Source organism: Saccopteryx bilineata, chromosome 6 (assembly GCF_036850765.1).
Source record: "Saccopteryx bilineata isolate mSacBil1 chromosome 6, mSacBil1_pri_phased_curated, whole genome shotgun sequence".
NCBI lineage: Eukaryota > Metazoa > Chordata > Mammalia > Chiroptera > Emballonuridae > Saccopteryx > Saccopteryx bilineata.
Window position 1 is genome coordinate 124,882,536 of NC_089495.1, and position 15,727 is coordinate 124,898,262.

Here is a 15,727-nt window from a genome sequence, read left to right on the forward strand (position 1 = left end):
TAACCTGTCTTGAACTCTGAGTTTTTAATTTTTTTTTAATTTTTCTTTTATTAATTTTTTTAGAGAGGAGAGAGAGAGAGAGAGAGAGAGAAGGGGGAGGGAGGAGCAGGAAGCATCAACTCCCATATGTGCCTTGACCAGGCAAGCCCAGGGTTTTGAACCGGCGATCTTAGCATTCCAGGTTGACGCTTTATCCACTGCGCCACCACAGGTCAGGCCAAACTGAGTTTTTAGCAGTCTCGGTGCTTTTGCTATAAAATGCCGTGTCATTGTATCCCTATGTACTGAATTTGTATATACTAAAGGACCACATGTATTGTCCTTTTTTAAAATTATTTTTTAACTTATTGATTGATTTTAAAGAGAAAGGAAGGGAAAGAGAGAAATATCAATTTGTTGTTCCTCTTATTTATTGGTTGATTCTTGTATGTGCCCTGACCAGGGATAGAATCTACAACCTTGGTGTATCGAGATGATGCTCTAACCAACCGAGCTACCTGGCTGTGGGGTTTTTTTGTTTGTTTGTTTTGCTTTAATATATTGACACTTGATTTATTTAGAAGACTTGTACCACAACTTTATCTCCTAGAAAATGATCAGGAATCATAGAGAAAGAAAAGGCCTCCAGTAGACAAAACAATTGTCATCAAACTGTTCCTTGCAGAAGAGTCCTGGGCGCTCTCAGTCTTGACCCTTTCCTGCTTGTTAGGTATGCATTTGACCAGTTTGAGTGTCTGCTTTCCCAGTAAGTAGCATGCAGGAAGGAAGAGGGGAACACCTGGAGACAGTTGTCATGTTCATGAAGTATGCAGAACTCTGGACTCTCAAACTGTTTCCCCATCCATAAAAGTGAAACCGGCCCTGATTGTGTGGTGGCAAGGCTTCCTGAGGCCTGCGAGCCCTGGGCAGGTGGTTCAGAGATAGTCCTGTTCTTCTCAGCCACCAGCTATAGGAAGAGACCTTGATCTCAACGGCGGAGAGGAAACCACCACAAAGCATTATTCACAACTCACTGGGGAAGAAGGTCACTTTCTGCTACTTGCGAGTAGTTCTGTGTTCTAACACTATGCACGGCTAGTTAGCGTCCAGCAGTTTATGACCTGTTGCTCCTGCATTATTGACCCCATTATGTGAAAGACACTACAAAAATGTTGAATTACACTTAATGTGTTCTGATTTTAAAACAATGCATACTGTTTTTACATTTTTCCCAGAAAAAAATGGTAAAATAAAGTTTCAGTGCATCCTAAGGTTATGTTTTAGGACCTGTAAGGATTCACAGCCCTGGCTGGATAGCTCGGTTGGTTAGAGCGTCATTCCAAAGAACACAGTTTGCTAGTTCAATCCCTGGTCAGAGCACGTACAGGAACAGATTGGTGTTTCTGTCTCTCTCCCCATCCCTCCCGTCCTCTCTCTAAAATCAATAAATAAATTTTTAAAAAAATAAATAAAAGGATTCACTTAAGTGAAGTATTTTATTCCTTCATAATTTACAGTTTAATGAGGCTTTCCAGTAGTGTAGTCTCTACATTTATTTGGATTGTATTTTAATATATCCTCTTGCTAAAAACATCCCAGAAAATCCATGTTGTATAAAAAGATATTGGCGATATTCAGCCAATATTTTGGAACAATCAGATGACCAAGCCTTCTGCATCTGTGTACAGAATAGTGTGACGGTCATTTTAGCCGGCTACATAGACGGGGCCTGTGTTGACAAATGGGTTGCAAATCTGAATTTCAGGGTCCATGTGGACTGAGCTCATCACACCACCCTTGCTACTTACAGGCCTTTGATATCATTATAAGAATAAGCCTGACCTGTGGTGGCGCAGTGGATAAAGCTTCGACCTGGAACCCTGAGGTCGCTGGTTCAAAACCCTGGGCTTGCCTGGTCAAGGCACATATGAGAGTTGATGCTTTCTGCTCCTCCTCCCTTCTCTCTCTCTCTCTCTCTCTCTCTCCTCTCTAAAATGAACAAATAACTAACGTTTAAAAAAAAGAAAGAATAAGTTTTGGCCCTGGCCGGTTGCCTCACTGGTAGAGCATCAGTACGACATGTGGATGTCCCAGCTTCAATTCCCAGTCAGGGCACACAGGAGAAGCAACCATCTGCTTCTCACACCTCCCCCTCTCACTTCTCTCTCTCTCTCTCTCTCTCTCTCTCTCTCTCTCTCTCTGTCTCTCTCTCCACTTCCCATAGCCATGGCTCATTGGAGCTCTTTGGCCTCAGGTGCTGAGTATGGCTCCATGGCCTCCACTTCAGGTGCTAAGAAGAGCTCAGTTGCTGAGCAACAGAGCAATACCCCAGATAGGCAGAACATCATCCCCTAGTAGGCTTGCCAGGCAGATCCTGGTCAGGGTGCATGCAGGAGTCTGTCCCTGCCTCCTCTTTTCTCACTGAATTAAAAAAAAAAAAGTATTGGCCCTGGCCGGTTGGCTCAGTGGTAGAGCGTCGGCCTGGCCTGCAGGAATCCTGGGTTCGATTCCTGGCCAGGGCACACAGGAGAAGCGCCCATCTGCTTCTCCACCCCTCCCCCTCTCCTTCCTCTCTGTCTCTCTCTTCCCCTCCCACAGCCGAGGCTCCATTGGAGCAAAGATGGCCCGAGCGCTGAGAGTGGCTCTGTGGCCTCTGCCTCAGGCGCTAGAATGGCTTTGGATGCAACAGAGCAACGCCCCAGAGGGGCAGAACATCGCCCCCTGGTGGGCATGCCGGGTGGATCCCTGTCGGGAGCATACAGTAGTCTGTCTGCCTCCCGTTTCCAGCTTCTGAAAAATGAAAAAAAAAAAAAGTATTATTTCATTTTACTCTCATTTCTTTTTACTTCTAGTTAATATGACTTGATCAGAAGAATTCTGATCTCATTAACTGAAAAATTATTACTGACAAACTTTATTACCAACACTCACCAGGGGTCCTGTCTGGGGTCCTATATAGAAATCCAGGCACTGGAAGGGTTTGGAAAAGGCATTTCTCCTTTTGAGAAAGTTACTTGGGCCTGAGCTTTGGTGGCACAGTGGATAAAGCATTGACCTGTGTTGCAGTACCTCAGTTGTTCATTGATTGCTTTCTCATACGTGCCTTGACCAGGAGGCTACATCAGACTGAGTGACCCCTTGCTCAAGCCAGCAACCTTGGACTGAAGCTGGTGAGCCTTGCTCAAACCAGATGAACCCACGCTCAAGCCAGTGGCCTCGGGGTTTCGAACTTGGGTCCTCTGCATCCCAGTACGATGCTCTATCCACTGTACCACTGCCTGGTCAGGCCCTTTTTCTTTTTAACTAATGTATTGAAATCAAACCACATGTTAGTGCCTTTCTTACAGTGTTTCTTGTTCTCTTTCTGGTGGCAGGCATACCAACGTTTACAAATCCAGCAGCAGATGCTACAGGCCCAGCGGAACATGTCCGGACCCATGAGACAGCAGGAGCAGCAAGTGGGTATCACTGGGCTCAACTGGCTATGCGCTCTAGTCCTCGCTGCTCCAGGAGATGCTTAGCAATGGGCTAGGCTGTTGTTGTTGGTTTTGTCTCATTAAAGCCTCCCCTTTTACAAGTCTTGGGGTCACTTAGGTTTGGGAGGAGGTTGGCCCAGCCAGGGGTATCCCAAGTGTAAATGTAGTCGAGACTGACAAATGAGTGACAGCTGTCCCTTTCCCTGCTAATTGTGTCCGCTGCCAGGTCGCACGCACAATCACTAACCTGCAACAGCAGATCCAGCAGCAGCAGCGCCAGCTGGCCCAGGCCCTGCTCATGAAGCCCCCGCCACCCCCGCCGCACCTGTCTCTGCACCCCTCTGCAGGCAAATCAGCCATGGACAGCTTCTCCCCACACCCTCAGGCCCCCGGCCTGCCTGACCTGCAGACCAAAGAGCAGCAGTCTTCACCCAACACCTTTGCTCCTTACCCTCTTGGTGAGTCTCTGGTCTGAGCCACCACCCAGCTGCCAGGGGGAGGGGGAGGTCCACGTAACGACTGAGATGGGAAGGTCATGGGGACCCGCCGCTCCCAGCAGTCTGAGAGCTGCTGTTTCGGGCGTCTCCTGGGTGTGCAGAGCAGGAGCTGTTCTATACATACTTCCAAAGTGGACTCTTGTAGAGCAGCACTGGCAAAGGCCCCTCATGTCCCTTGTTTTTTTTTAAAAAAACATTTTATTTATTTATTTTAGAGAGAGAGAGAGCGAGAAAGGGGGAGGAGCAGAAAGCATCAACTCTTATGACCAGGCAAGCCCAGGGTTTTGAACCAGCAACCTCAGTGTTCCAGGTCGATGCTTTATCCACTGCGCCACCACAGGCCAGGCTCATGTCCCTTGTTGAGTCCTGGTTTGCCTGACTTGGCAACCCCTGTCCTCCTTTATCAACTGGAGGGGAGGGAGTAGAACCGCGCTGCAAGAAAAGGTGTTCAGATTCACATGAACCACACACTTCTACAAAGCAACAGAAGGCGAAAGCAACCAGGCCAGCACGTGTGTACTGACCCCTGACCAGCAAGGGGCAGCTCAGCCCTTGGCACCCACAGGCCCATGGATGACACAGTGCCACCCTCACCCTCGGGCACAGGGCAAGGCCACACAGATAGCCAGGAGAGAGAAGTGAAGCCCTGTAGGCCTGTCAGCTGGCTGTTAGAGTCTGCAGCCACAGGGCAAAGGGAGTCAGTGACCTGGGAAACACATGTCCAAAGGGGCAGAGGCCAGTTGAGTGGTAGTGAACTTACTACTAGCTGATAATGTCTCTTTCTAAACTGCTACCAAATGTCTTTGAAAAGTGGTATATTCTAATCATATGGGCACTTTCTACTGGACGTACAGCCAATGCGGGGAGTCTTCAGCATGACCTGGTTATTCTGTCTCCATGTCACTTCCCACCCATCATTGCCTCTAGAGTCTAGTATTTTAAGGACCTAGTTTAAGAATTAGACTGTTTACGTTGATTCCTAGCTCCGCCACTGACTGGCTCGCCACTTCCTTGTGCAATTTGCCTGGCTGCTATTTGCCTCAATTTTCCCATCTGTGAAGTGGGAACTTAACTTCAGTAGGTTCTTTTAAATATTAAACGAATTAATATGAAACTTTCTTAGGACAGTGCTTGGCACATAACAAGTACTTTGGGAAATGTCAGCTGGTCATGTAAGCACTTCTTTTTTAAGAATAGTTGTTTCAGGAAAAATTGAATTTCATCTATTATCTTAAAATGCTTCAACTTAAGCTTCCTAGTATCCATCTGTCCTCTTCACCACTCTGACGAATAAAGGGCACTAATCTTTGCTCTTGAAAGATTTTTTTCTTAGTACAAATGAAAGATGCAGTGAATCTTCAAAATTAGATGAAGAATAATTCTGAAAGAATTGCACAATATTCACATTGTTGTAGAATAAATGTATTGGAAATAAATAGCTAATAAAAGATAAGTTATGTAGCCAATGAAAGTACCGATCAGGTTGGTGCTCCGCACTTTTCCAGCATCGGTAATCCCACCCGTCCCCTTCCCACAGCCTCTCCTCGGGGCCCGTTGTGTGCCAAGGAAGATCAGGCACGTAAAAACGGAGCGTGCCCTTCCTGGCCAGTGTTGCTTGTTACAGGGCTGGGAGGACAAGGCAATCATGGTCACCCCGTGCGGTGAAAGAAACCCAGGGCAGGGTCTACGCCTGGACCTCAAACAGTAAGATTTCAGTAGGAAGGACCTGGCACAGGAGAGAAGGTGCATCCAGGCCACTGTACTGACGGGCCGGGTGGTTGGCTGACCTGTGGAGGGAGAACAGACATGAGACAGAGGCTGGGAGAGGTGGGCAGACTCCGCTGTGGGATCGGGAGTCCTCTGACCACAGCTGCACCTGTAGAAGTGGAGATGGTCTGAGAGCAGAGACTGCAGTTGGCAGGGTCTGACTCGCAAGGTCTTTTGTTAGGTCTGCACAGTGCGTGCGTGTGTGTGTGTGTGTGTGTGTGTGTGTGTGTGTGTTCATTGCCAACTTTTAAAAATTGAGAAGTTTCAAATAAAAATGGCTCTGGCTTCTCTTGAGGATGGCGACATTGGCCCTGCCTTCCATAAGCACCGGCTGGCTTAGGACAAGCACCACCTGGTTTGCCACAAGCCTCATCAGAACACTACCAGTATTCGCATTGCCCCCTTGGCCCATGTAGCATTTGAGTTGGCAGCCCCTTGTTTAGAGTTAAGACAAGAATGATGAATCTCCTGCTCAGGAGTAGAGTCACCTGTGCTTATGTAGCAGGGCCTGCGGGACAGAGCCTACAGCTATGAGTACCTGGAACCCTGCGTGCACTCTCAGCTCACAACTGGTGTCCCCATGAGGGACTCTGTACTCCAACCTTTCTATCATTTATCGCCCCCTTCATCAACCCAGCACAGTGACAGTTTTGTCAGAAACCCCAGTGCTGCCTGACCTGTGGTGGCGCAGTGGATAAAGCATCGACCTGGAAATGCTGAGGTCACCGGTTCAAAACCCTGGGCTTGCCTGGTCAAGGCACATATGGGAGTTGATGCTTCCTGCTCCTCCCCCCCTTCTCTCTGTCTCTCTCTCTCTCTCTCTCTCTCTCTCTCTCTCTCTCTGTATCTCTTCTCTAAAATGAATAAATTTTTTTAAAAAGAAAGAAAGAAACCCCAGTGTCTGCTTCCAGCTATAACAACAGGTAAAGCAGGACCACACCCGTTGCCGCTGGGCAGCTGCAGCACCCTCACCCCCAGTGAATTCAGTTCCTTAAAAGTCTTTTGATCATGAATTCCTAAATTCCTTCCGAGCAGACTTCGGTAAGGGCAGCTCTCTGAAAATAGCACTGAGTCATCCCAACCAGCTTGTCCCAGGGCTCCTTCAGGGCGCCTTTCACAGCTCGGACAGTGGTTTGGTCTGGAGGTTTCTATAAGAGACCCCGAGATCAGAAAAGATTTTCCTAGTTGTTTGGACTTGTTCTGTTTCTAAGCAAGCAAGAAGCCTCAGAACCAATCTTAGCACAGAAAAAGTGAAATTAAATTAAGAAACTCATTGGTCTTAGAGGACTACTTAGTACCATTTCACCTTGATTCGGGAATGATGTTTCTAGAAACGTGTGCCTTTAAAAAGACAAGGTTCCTCTTTCCTACCAGCATTAAATGTTAAAGTATTTGGCTGTGAATTAAATCTTAGATTGATTATCTACAAGAGCTTTAGAAAGTGGTCATTTAGAGGATAGGGACACTTATTCTGTTTTTATTTATTTTTATTTTTATTCTTTTTTTGAGAGAGAGAGAGACAGGGACAGAGAAGGTAAGAAGCATCAACTCTTAGTTGCTTTCACTTAAGTTGTGCGTTGATTGCTTCTCTTATATATATGCCTTGACTGGGGCCAAGCCAATGACACCTTGGTCAAGCCAGTGACCTTTGGGCTAAAGCTGGCAAGCTTTAGGATTGTGTGGACAATTCTCCTGCTCAAGCTAGCAACCTGTGCCAGCGAGCCTGCACTCAGAGCCATCAACCTTGAACCAGCGACCTCAGCATTCCAGGTTGATGCTCTGTCCACTTTGCTTCCACTGGTCATGCCTAACAGTGTTTTTATTTTCAGCTGCACTGAACCCCAATATGAGTGTCAGCAGCATGGACATGACTAGCGGTTTGTCGGTGAAGGACCCATCTCAGTCCCAATCACGCCTCCCTCAGTGGACACACCCCAACCCGATGGATAATGTCCCTGGTGCTGCGTCTCCTCTCGACCAGAACCCCAGCAAGCATGGTATGGCTACGCTACAGCAACCAACACGGTTCTTTTATTACTCATGCTGTATTTCTCTTGTAAGAACTCAGTGCTTAAAGCTGAATAAAAACTACCCCATCGCATTGTGAGGATGAGGGCCCAGCTAGAAATCAGACCTGAAACCTCCAGCCCCAGACCTTAGCTATGGCCCAGAGGAAGCCAACCATGCCCAGAGCAGCATACAGTGCAGGCCCATCCTACACGATTTTATTTAGGTCTGCGTTCTTCCACCCGAAGTGTGAGTCTACTAACAAACTTTTCAGTAAAATGATAAAATGCAATAGAAAATCAAATGCTTAGGAAGAAAGGAGAAAGAAGCAAAAATGCTAATAACCATAGGAGGCAATCTGTTAAGCATTAAATTTAGCTCGAACTTTCCTCATATCATAAAAGCAAAGAAAACTTAATAGGGTATATAATTCTTTCTTGAGATATAAAGCATTCTAAAAAGTGAAAAAAAATTCTAATGGTCAATTTTACAAGAAAATCATCACATGCTATCTGACGCTTTCCTTGGCATGAGAGAGCTCAGTGGCCTATGGCAAAGGGGTTAGGAGTCAGGCATGTGGTTCGCATACCAGCCTGTCTTTCTGTGGTGAGGGCAGCATCAGAGCAGGGCGAGCACAGAGACTCCACTCCCCACAGAGACTCATACATTATCCCAGGGAGGGTTCCCAGGGCCAGCTTCCTGTGGTGTGTGGGTGCATATTATCAAGATGTCCAACCTGACAAACTAATGCGGTTCTTAAAGAGTTAGTCTTTCAAGAATGAAGTTACTTATTTTCAGAGAATGCTGGACTATCCATGCCTGGCACCTCACATTACTGAGAAAAGGGCAAGACCTGGTGCTGGGCACTGAGAACTTAGGCCACTGTCTGCTCTGCTTCCTGCTCTCCCTCCCTGGTGCTTGGCAGTGAGAGCTCGGGGCTCCCTGACACTCTGTTTCCTGCTGTCTCTGCAGGTGCTATCCCTGGAGGTCTAAGCATTGGACCTCCAGCCAAGTCCTCCATTGACGACTCCTATGGCCGGTACGATTTAATCCAGAACAATGAGTCACCAGCCAGTCCTCCAGTAGCTGTCTCCCATAGTTGGTCACGTGCCAAATCTGACAGTGATAAAATCTCCAATGGCTCCAGCATCAACTGGCCCCCAGGTAAGAGTGGGCAACACTTTGTGCAGCCATAGGTCAGAATGTACCCCAGTCCCAAGCAGAGCAGTGAGACCCAAGAGAAACCAGGCCCTGAGCTGAGAATCCTGGAAGCATTAGCCTCATACCTTTGGCTTTTCATTGGAAATCTGCCTGTCAGATCAGTTTTGGGTTCGGTTGGCGCCAAGCACTTCTCTATCCCCCGTAGTTCAGGGAAAGGAGAATAGAGCACTGCTCCGCCTGGTTTGAGCATCTCTCAGCTTCGGCACGCTGGCTGAGCGGAGTTACTATGACAGCCGTGACACCTGGTTCTGTTCTGCTCCAGAGGGGTGCTGACTTATGGAATGAAAGTCTGAAATGTCCCTTGTGGTGTGATTAGATTATTAAATTTCCCATAAATAATTCTCATGTTTTAATCTTCATCTTATTTGGAATTTTCCAGAATTTCATCCTGGAGTTCCATGGAAAGGACTTCAGAATATCGATCCTGAGAATGACCCTGACGTCACTCCTGGAAGTGTCCCCACTGGGCCTACCATCAACACCACCATACAGGATGTCAACCGCTACCTCCTCAAGAGTGGAGGTGAGGGGGTGCCCTGCCTGCATTCATGTGGAACCCTCTGCGTGTGCTCGGCAGGGTCAGGGGTAGTCATGGGCTCTAAGGCAAGTGTGGCAGAAGACCCGTGGGTGGGTAGCTTCTCTAGCCATCACGGGCAGTGCAAAGAGGTCAGGTAGTACTTACAGTGGGTTTGGGCTCAGCGTTTTTCTAGGTTTATTAACATTTTATAAGCAATGTGTTATAAAGTCACAGTATTAACTGTTAAGCTTTTTAATGAAAACATTTCTACTTGAAGTCTCTTTTAATTAAAAATGAACTAACTGCCTTTATTCATCTCAGTCTATGTTTCCTTTCTAAAAAAAAAAACAAAAAAACAACTGGTAAAAGGATTAAAATCCATCTCCAGGACCTTTCTCCTGCCAGAAACTCAGAGTGCAAAGTTTTGGCACAGCCTGTGTCAGATGGGAGCTCCATGGAAGGGGCGCTGAGCTGTGGAGTTGCAGGCGTAAGTGTAGACCTCCCGGGCCACCCTACGAAGGGCAGGAGTGCTCTCCAGAAAGGCATGCAGAGGAGGGCAGCTATGGGGGCACTGCCGAAAAAGGTTTATGATCAGTGTTCTGACAGTGCAAGGAATAGCCAGGTTTCCATAGATCAGGGGTCGGGAACTTTTTTGGCTGAGAGAGCCATGAACGCCACATATTTTAAAATGTAATTCTGTGAGATCCATACAATGACCCGTGTACGTTACACATTATCCAATAAAAATTTGGTGTTGTCCTGGAGGACAGCTGTGATTGGCTCCAGACACCCACAACCATGAATATGAGCGGTAGGAAATGAATGGATTGTGATACATGAGAATGTTTTATATTTTTAACGTTATTATTATTATTTTTTTTTTTTGTATTTTTCTGAAGCTAGAAACGGGAAGAGACAGTCAGACAGACTCCCGCATGCGCCCGACCAGATCCACCCGGCACGATGCTCTGCCCACCAGGGGGCGTCGCTCTGCCACGACCAGAGCCACTCTAGCGCCTGGGGCAGAGGCCAAGGAGCCATCCCCAGCGCCCGGGCCATCTTTGCTCCAGTGGAGCCTTGGCTGCGGGAGGGGAAGAGAGAGACAGAGAGGAAGGAGGGGAGGGGATGGAGAAGCAAATGGGCGCTTCTCCTATGTGCCCTGGCCGGGAATTGAACCCGGGTCCCCCGCACCCCAGGCCAGGGCGTTATTATTATTTTTATTAAAGATTTGTCTGCGAGCCAGATGCAGCCATCAAAAGAACCACACCTGGCTCGCGAGCCATAGGTTCCCAACCCCTGCTATAGATGTTTGTCACCACTGAGAACACTTGGGTAGGCCCTGGCCAGTTGGCTCAGCGGTAGAGCATCAGCCTGATGTTTGGAAGTTCCAGGTTTGATTCCCAGTCAGGGCACACAGGAGAAGCAACCATCCGCTTCTCCACCTCTCCTCCTTCTCTAGCTCTACCTTTCTCTTTCCCCCTTCCGCAGCAATGGCTCTGCTCAAGTGGTTCGAGCAATTTTGCCCCAGGTGCTGAGGAATGCTCCATGGCCTTGCCTCAGGTGCTGAATTAGCTCGGTTGGTGAGCAAAGGAGCAGTTGCCCCAGATGAACAGAGCATCGCCCTCTGGGCGCTTGCCGGGTGGATCCTGGTTGGAGTGCATGTGGAAGTCTACCTCCCTGCCTCCCCACCTCCCTGCCTCCCCACCTCCCCACCTCTCACTTAATTTAAAAAAGAGAGAGAACATTTGGGCAGTCCCCAGAACTGATTAGGTCTCCTCCTTTAACTCTGACCTATGGGAGAGAATGCATTTCCTTTCAATGGTTCTTCTAAGTTCTTCTAATGGTTCTTCATGTGTCTGGGCTCTGGGAAGGAAGCCAGTACAGACACAGACCATCCTTCCTGTTCAGTGCCATGCCCTCCTCACGTTTCTGTGCTGCCGCTGCTGTCAGGGACTGGTGGGTGGTACGGGAGACACAGAGCTGTGGGAGCAGAGCCTGGCTGAGAGGATGGGGCGAGGCTCACAGGGTGAGGCCCAGCAGAATCAAGACTTGACGCTTGCTGCTCCCCACCTCGAGAGCTACTGCTGATCTGATTATGAGTCAGGAAGAATTAAGGTTGCTGGGTATAGAGTCGAGCTTCCTGCCCGGTGCCCAGTGGGTCATCACTGCCCTGGCTCCTGCGGGCCCTGGGGTGTTGTGGGTGACTTCCGCACTTGCACAAGTGTGCCACAACGGGACAGGGTGGCCAGGTGGAGCAGAATTCTGAGCACAGAGCAAAGCGGTCCTGTCCACAAGTGCCTGCGAGGAGGCTAACTGAAGGGCAGGAGAGACTCTCAGCTGAAGACAGGTGCTGGCATTAGGGAAGATAGGGGGCAGGGCCTCTGCTCCAGGGTGGAGAGCAGACGGGCATGCTTCTGGGTGACTAGAAGCTTCACGTGGTTCTCTGCACGTGTGGTGTCATGTGGCATCTGCAACTTGATGGTTAGGGGCAAGTGAGGGGCAACTCAGGCGCTTCCTATGCCCCAGTGCCCACATGGTTTGTTCAGGGGAAGGGGAGCAGAACGAGCACATCTTTATGGAGACATGCCACAGGGCAGTAAGGAGACTCTACTCCAGAGTGGGCTGTGCTGCCCTGCACACCAGGAGCTCCTGAGTGGCCCTCTGGCTGACCAAGCTCAGGCACCAAGCCACACAAGGCCGTGCCACCTTTGAGTCACCAGCTTGATCTGACGTACAGAGAGAACAAAATTAAGAAAACCTGCCCTAGAAGAGCAGTGAAAAATAGTCACCAATTTGACATATTTCCACAATGAAATTTGTTGTTTTATTGCATATACTGTTTCATTTACATTTTTGTTTTTTATTCACTGGCATTAAGTTCTGGTTTGGTATTAAAAACTTTCACTAGCCCAGTGTTTGTTCATATGTTTACAAACAACAGGGGATACTTTATAGCTTCATATTTATTTTGAAATATCCCCTAATTTTTGTGAGCAGTATAGTTGTAACCCTTCTAAAGTGACTGTTAACCAGAATTATGAAGTAATGTCATGCCATCTCATGACATTGATGTTAACACTTCCTCTAGAAAGGAAAGTTAGCCTGACCATGTGGTGGCTCAGTGGATAGTGTCAGACTGGGACGCAAAGGACCCAGGTTCAAAACCCCAGTCAACCCTAAGGTCACCGGCGTGAGTGTGGGCTCATCCAACTTGAGCGTGGGTGTGAGCGTGGAGTCGCTTGCTTGAGCCCCAAGGTCATCGCAGGCTTGAGCAAAGGGTCACTTGCTCTGCTGTAGTACCCTGGTCAAGGCACATATGAGAAAGCATTCAGTGAACAGCTAAGGAGCTACAACAAAGAATTGGTGCTTTTCATCTCTCTCCCTTCCTGTCTCTCCCTATCTGTCCCTCTTTCTGTCTCTGTCTCTGTCACACAAAAAAAAGTTAACTAATTTTATGGGACAAATTCACTGTTAAAACCAAAAATTTCCTGACCAGAGCATTGTTATTAAGATCTGAATGCCCTATTGTTAATTATGAAAGAAATAGTCTGAAGTCTCGGGCTCTTGGGTTGCTTGCAGCTATTGGCAAATGACAGGAGGGGATCAGGAAGGGAGCTCGGGGCCTGTGACACTGGTGACCTGCAGTGCGCACTTGAAGTGTAATGTCATGAAATCAGGCGCCCTCAATCTGCGGAGGCCCGGTACAGCCAACAGCCGGGGCATGGACACTAGTATTGCAGGTATGCACCTGGCCTCTCGACTTGCAGGGAGCCTTTTCTCTCTTTCCCCAAACATGGACACCGCACCAGCCTGGGGGCTCCTGGGACCTCCCCTGGGGTTGCCCCCACACCACCCAGAATGGGCCCTGCCGGGCACTCCCACTTGTGGGAGACTGTTTGTGGTGCAGAATGTGACAGCTAAACTGTCATGTGCCCATGTCCTTTCCCTCAGCCTCCACACAGAGAGCTCTGATCCCAGCCTGCTTTCCGTCTACTGCATCCTCCTCTTTTGTGCCTCTGGCTTCCCCCAGATCATGATAGGGAGCAGCCTCAGCCTCCCTCCCGGGTGTGGGAGCAGGCTTTCAAAGTAGGAAACTGCCATCTGGGGCTGCAGTCGCCCAAGTTCACAGTTGTTAGCACAGGTTTCTCTTCCTCACTCCTGAAGTTCAAAGAGCAGTATTGGAGGGATGGAGTGCCTGAGACATTTTGAGTCATGAAAAAGTGCTTATCTTTGATGGCAGAATTTACAACAAAAATCATGGAATTTGGTTTCCTGTCTTAATGCAGTGGGCATTGTTTGAGGTGTGGCAAGATGGCAACTGCCCTGTTTTATTTTTATCTGGCTTGCAAGGAGACGTCAGTGTGATCCTTTAAAACTCAGGCGCAGCATCTTAAACATTCTGGTGGCAGGCTTCTCCTTTGTCCTTGAGACCCTGTCAGAGAAGTTCTAGCTATCTCCTGGTCAGGAAGGTCTCAGGCCTCTGGCAGCGGCGTGGGGACCCAGAGCAGGAGGTGTGTTTATGCCTTTCCCCCCTCACTACAATCTTGATGGTGTCACACTCTAACTTTTAGCCAGGTCAGCTCTGGTGGTGAGCCGCTCACACCCAGCTAGTGGGCTGCCACATGCCTGCGCCCACCTCTTAGTGCCGTGTTTGGTTCTGCAGGGTCCTCCCCACCACCACCTCAGAGTGCCACGCTGCCTTCCTCGAGTGCCTGGCCGCTCAGTGCCTCCAGCTACAGCCCCTCTTTCAGCAGCACTGCTCCCACACCTAGTATTGCAGGTATGCACCTGGCCTCTCGACTCGCAGGGAGCCTTTTTCTCTCTTTCCCCAAACAAACGGACAGGCCTGGCTTTTCCTGGTGGCCTGTTGACTCCATCCCTGAGCTGGTGGCCATGTGGTATGATGGTCAGTGGGCCTGGGTTTTGCCAGAGCATCTGCGGGACCTGGGGCACAGTGGCTTCCTCCATGTGCAGTGGGGATGGTGACAGTCCTCCATGAGGTTGTCAGGAAGGTCACTGTAAACTGCTGCTGCCACTCCTCCCTGCCCCCTATGGCAAGACAGGGAGGGGTCTGCAGGTTACAGGCTTTTCCCTGTGTTTGCCACCAGGGAGGGCAACAACCAGAGCAGGCCCCGTAGTTAACTCCCAGCATCATGTGACCACTTCCCGTTCATCAGATAGAATAGGCCTGGATAGTCTCTCTGTTATTGTAGACTTCAAGAGCCTTCCCAGTAAGAATTGAGAATGGTTTGTCATAAGAACTTAAGAGGAATTTGAATCTGAAATGTTAAGACCAGGATATAAAGAAATGTGGACATACGCATGAGCAACATGTGTAGCAGGTTTGTAAATAGAGGACTTGCATAAAGAGGGTTTATTGTTGCCTGGCCTCTGGTGGCTCAGTGGATAAAGCATCAGCCTGGAACACTGAGGTCTCTGGTTCAAAACCCTGGGCTTGCCTGGTCAGGGTACGTATGGGAGTTGATGCTTCCTGCTTCTCTCTCACCTTCTTTCTCCCCTCTCTCTTTCTCTCCCTCCTCTATAAAAATAATGTATAAATAAAAATTTTTTTAGCCTGACCAGGCAGTACGCAGTGGATAGAGCGTCGGACTGGGATGCGTAAGACCCAGGTTCAAGACCCCGAGGTCGCCAGCCTGAGCACAGGCTCATCTGGTTTGAGCAAAGCTCACCAGCTTGAGCCCAAGGTCAAGGCACATATGAGAAAGCAATCAATGAACAACTAAGGTGTCCCAACGAAAAACTGATGATTGATGCTTCTTATCTCTCTCTCTGTCCCTGTCTGTCCCCTGTGTATCTCTCTCTCTGTCTCTGTTTAAAAAAAAAAAAAAGTTTTAAAATCTTTTTTTAAAAAAAGAGATTTGTTGTTTATAAGTTTCTTCAAATATAGTTCTGTATCCCATCAGAGCTTCTCATTCAGGCTTCTTTGAAGCTGCGTAAGAATGCCACAGGGATTCTTTTGATTCCTGGTTCTGGGGTAGGAAGTCATCTTGATGTATCTTAGCATCTTATTTAAAAAAGAGAGAGAGAGCTTCTGCATTATTTTTTTCCTTCTAATGTTTATTCTTTTTGATGTTTACAAGAGGTGTGTTTAGACCTTTACTACTGCCAGGATCATTTAGCTAAAGAGAAGGGGCAAAATAAAACCACCTTCCCTGTTTTTGAGGCACTTTTTTGGCATTTCTGTTTTTCTGATCAGTGACATGTTTGCTAAGTAAGATTAGCATTTGTTTGTTATGGGGTCA

The 15,727-nt window shown here is 48.3% G+C and overlaps 1 protein-coding gene across 14 annotated transcripts in view; it reads left to right on the plus strand.

Annotated features, from left to right (window-relative positions):
• TNRC6C (trinucleotide repeat containing adaptor 6C) overlaps nucleotides 1-15,727 on the plus strand; it is a 149,060-nt gene that overhangs the window by 123,587 nt on the left and 9,746 nt on the right. For 8 of the 14 annotated variants that reach the window (XM_066237829.1, XM_066237830.1, XM_066237834.1 and 5 more), the window contains 6 exons: nucleotides 3,354-3,437; nucleotides 3,682-3,913; nucleotides 7,549-7,716; nucleotides 8,699-8,890; nucleotides 9,327-9,470; nucleotides 14,128-14,244. In XM_066237829.1, the coding sequence (XP_066093926.1) occupies nucleotides 3,354-3,437; nucleotides 3,682-3,913; nucleotides 7,549-7,716; nucleotides 8,699-8,890; nucleotides 9,327-9,470; nucleotides 14,128-14,244 (937 nt within the window). Of the gene's footprint in view, nucleotides 1-3,353; nucleotides 3,438-3,681; nucleotides 3,914-7,548; nucleotides 7,717-8,698; nucleotides 8,891-9,326; nucleotides 9,471-13,043; nucleotides 13,167-14,127; nucleotides 14,245-15,727 lie in introns of those variants that run through there. The other 6 variants (XM_066237836.1, XM_066237839.1, XM_066237837.1 and 3 more) reach the window with 2 other exon arrangements.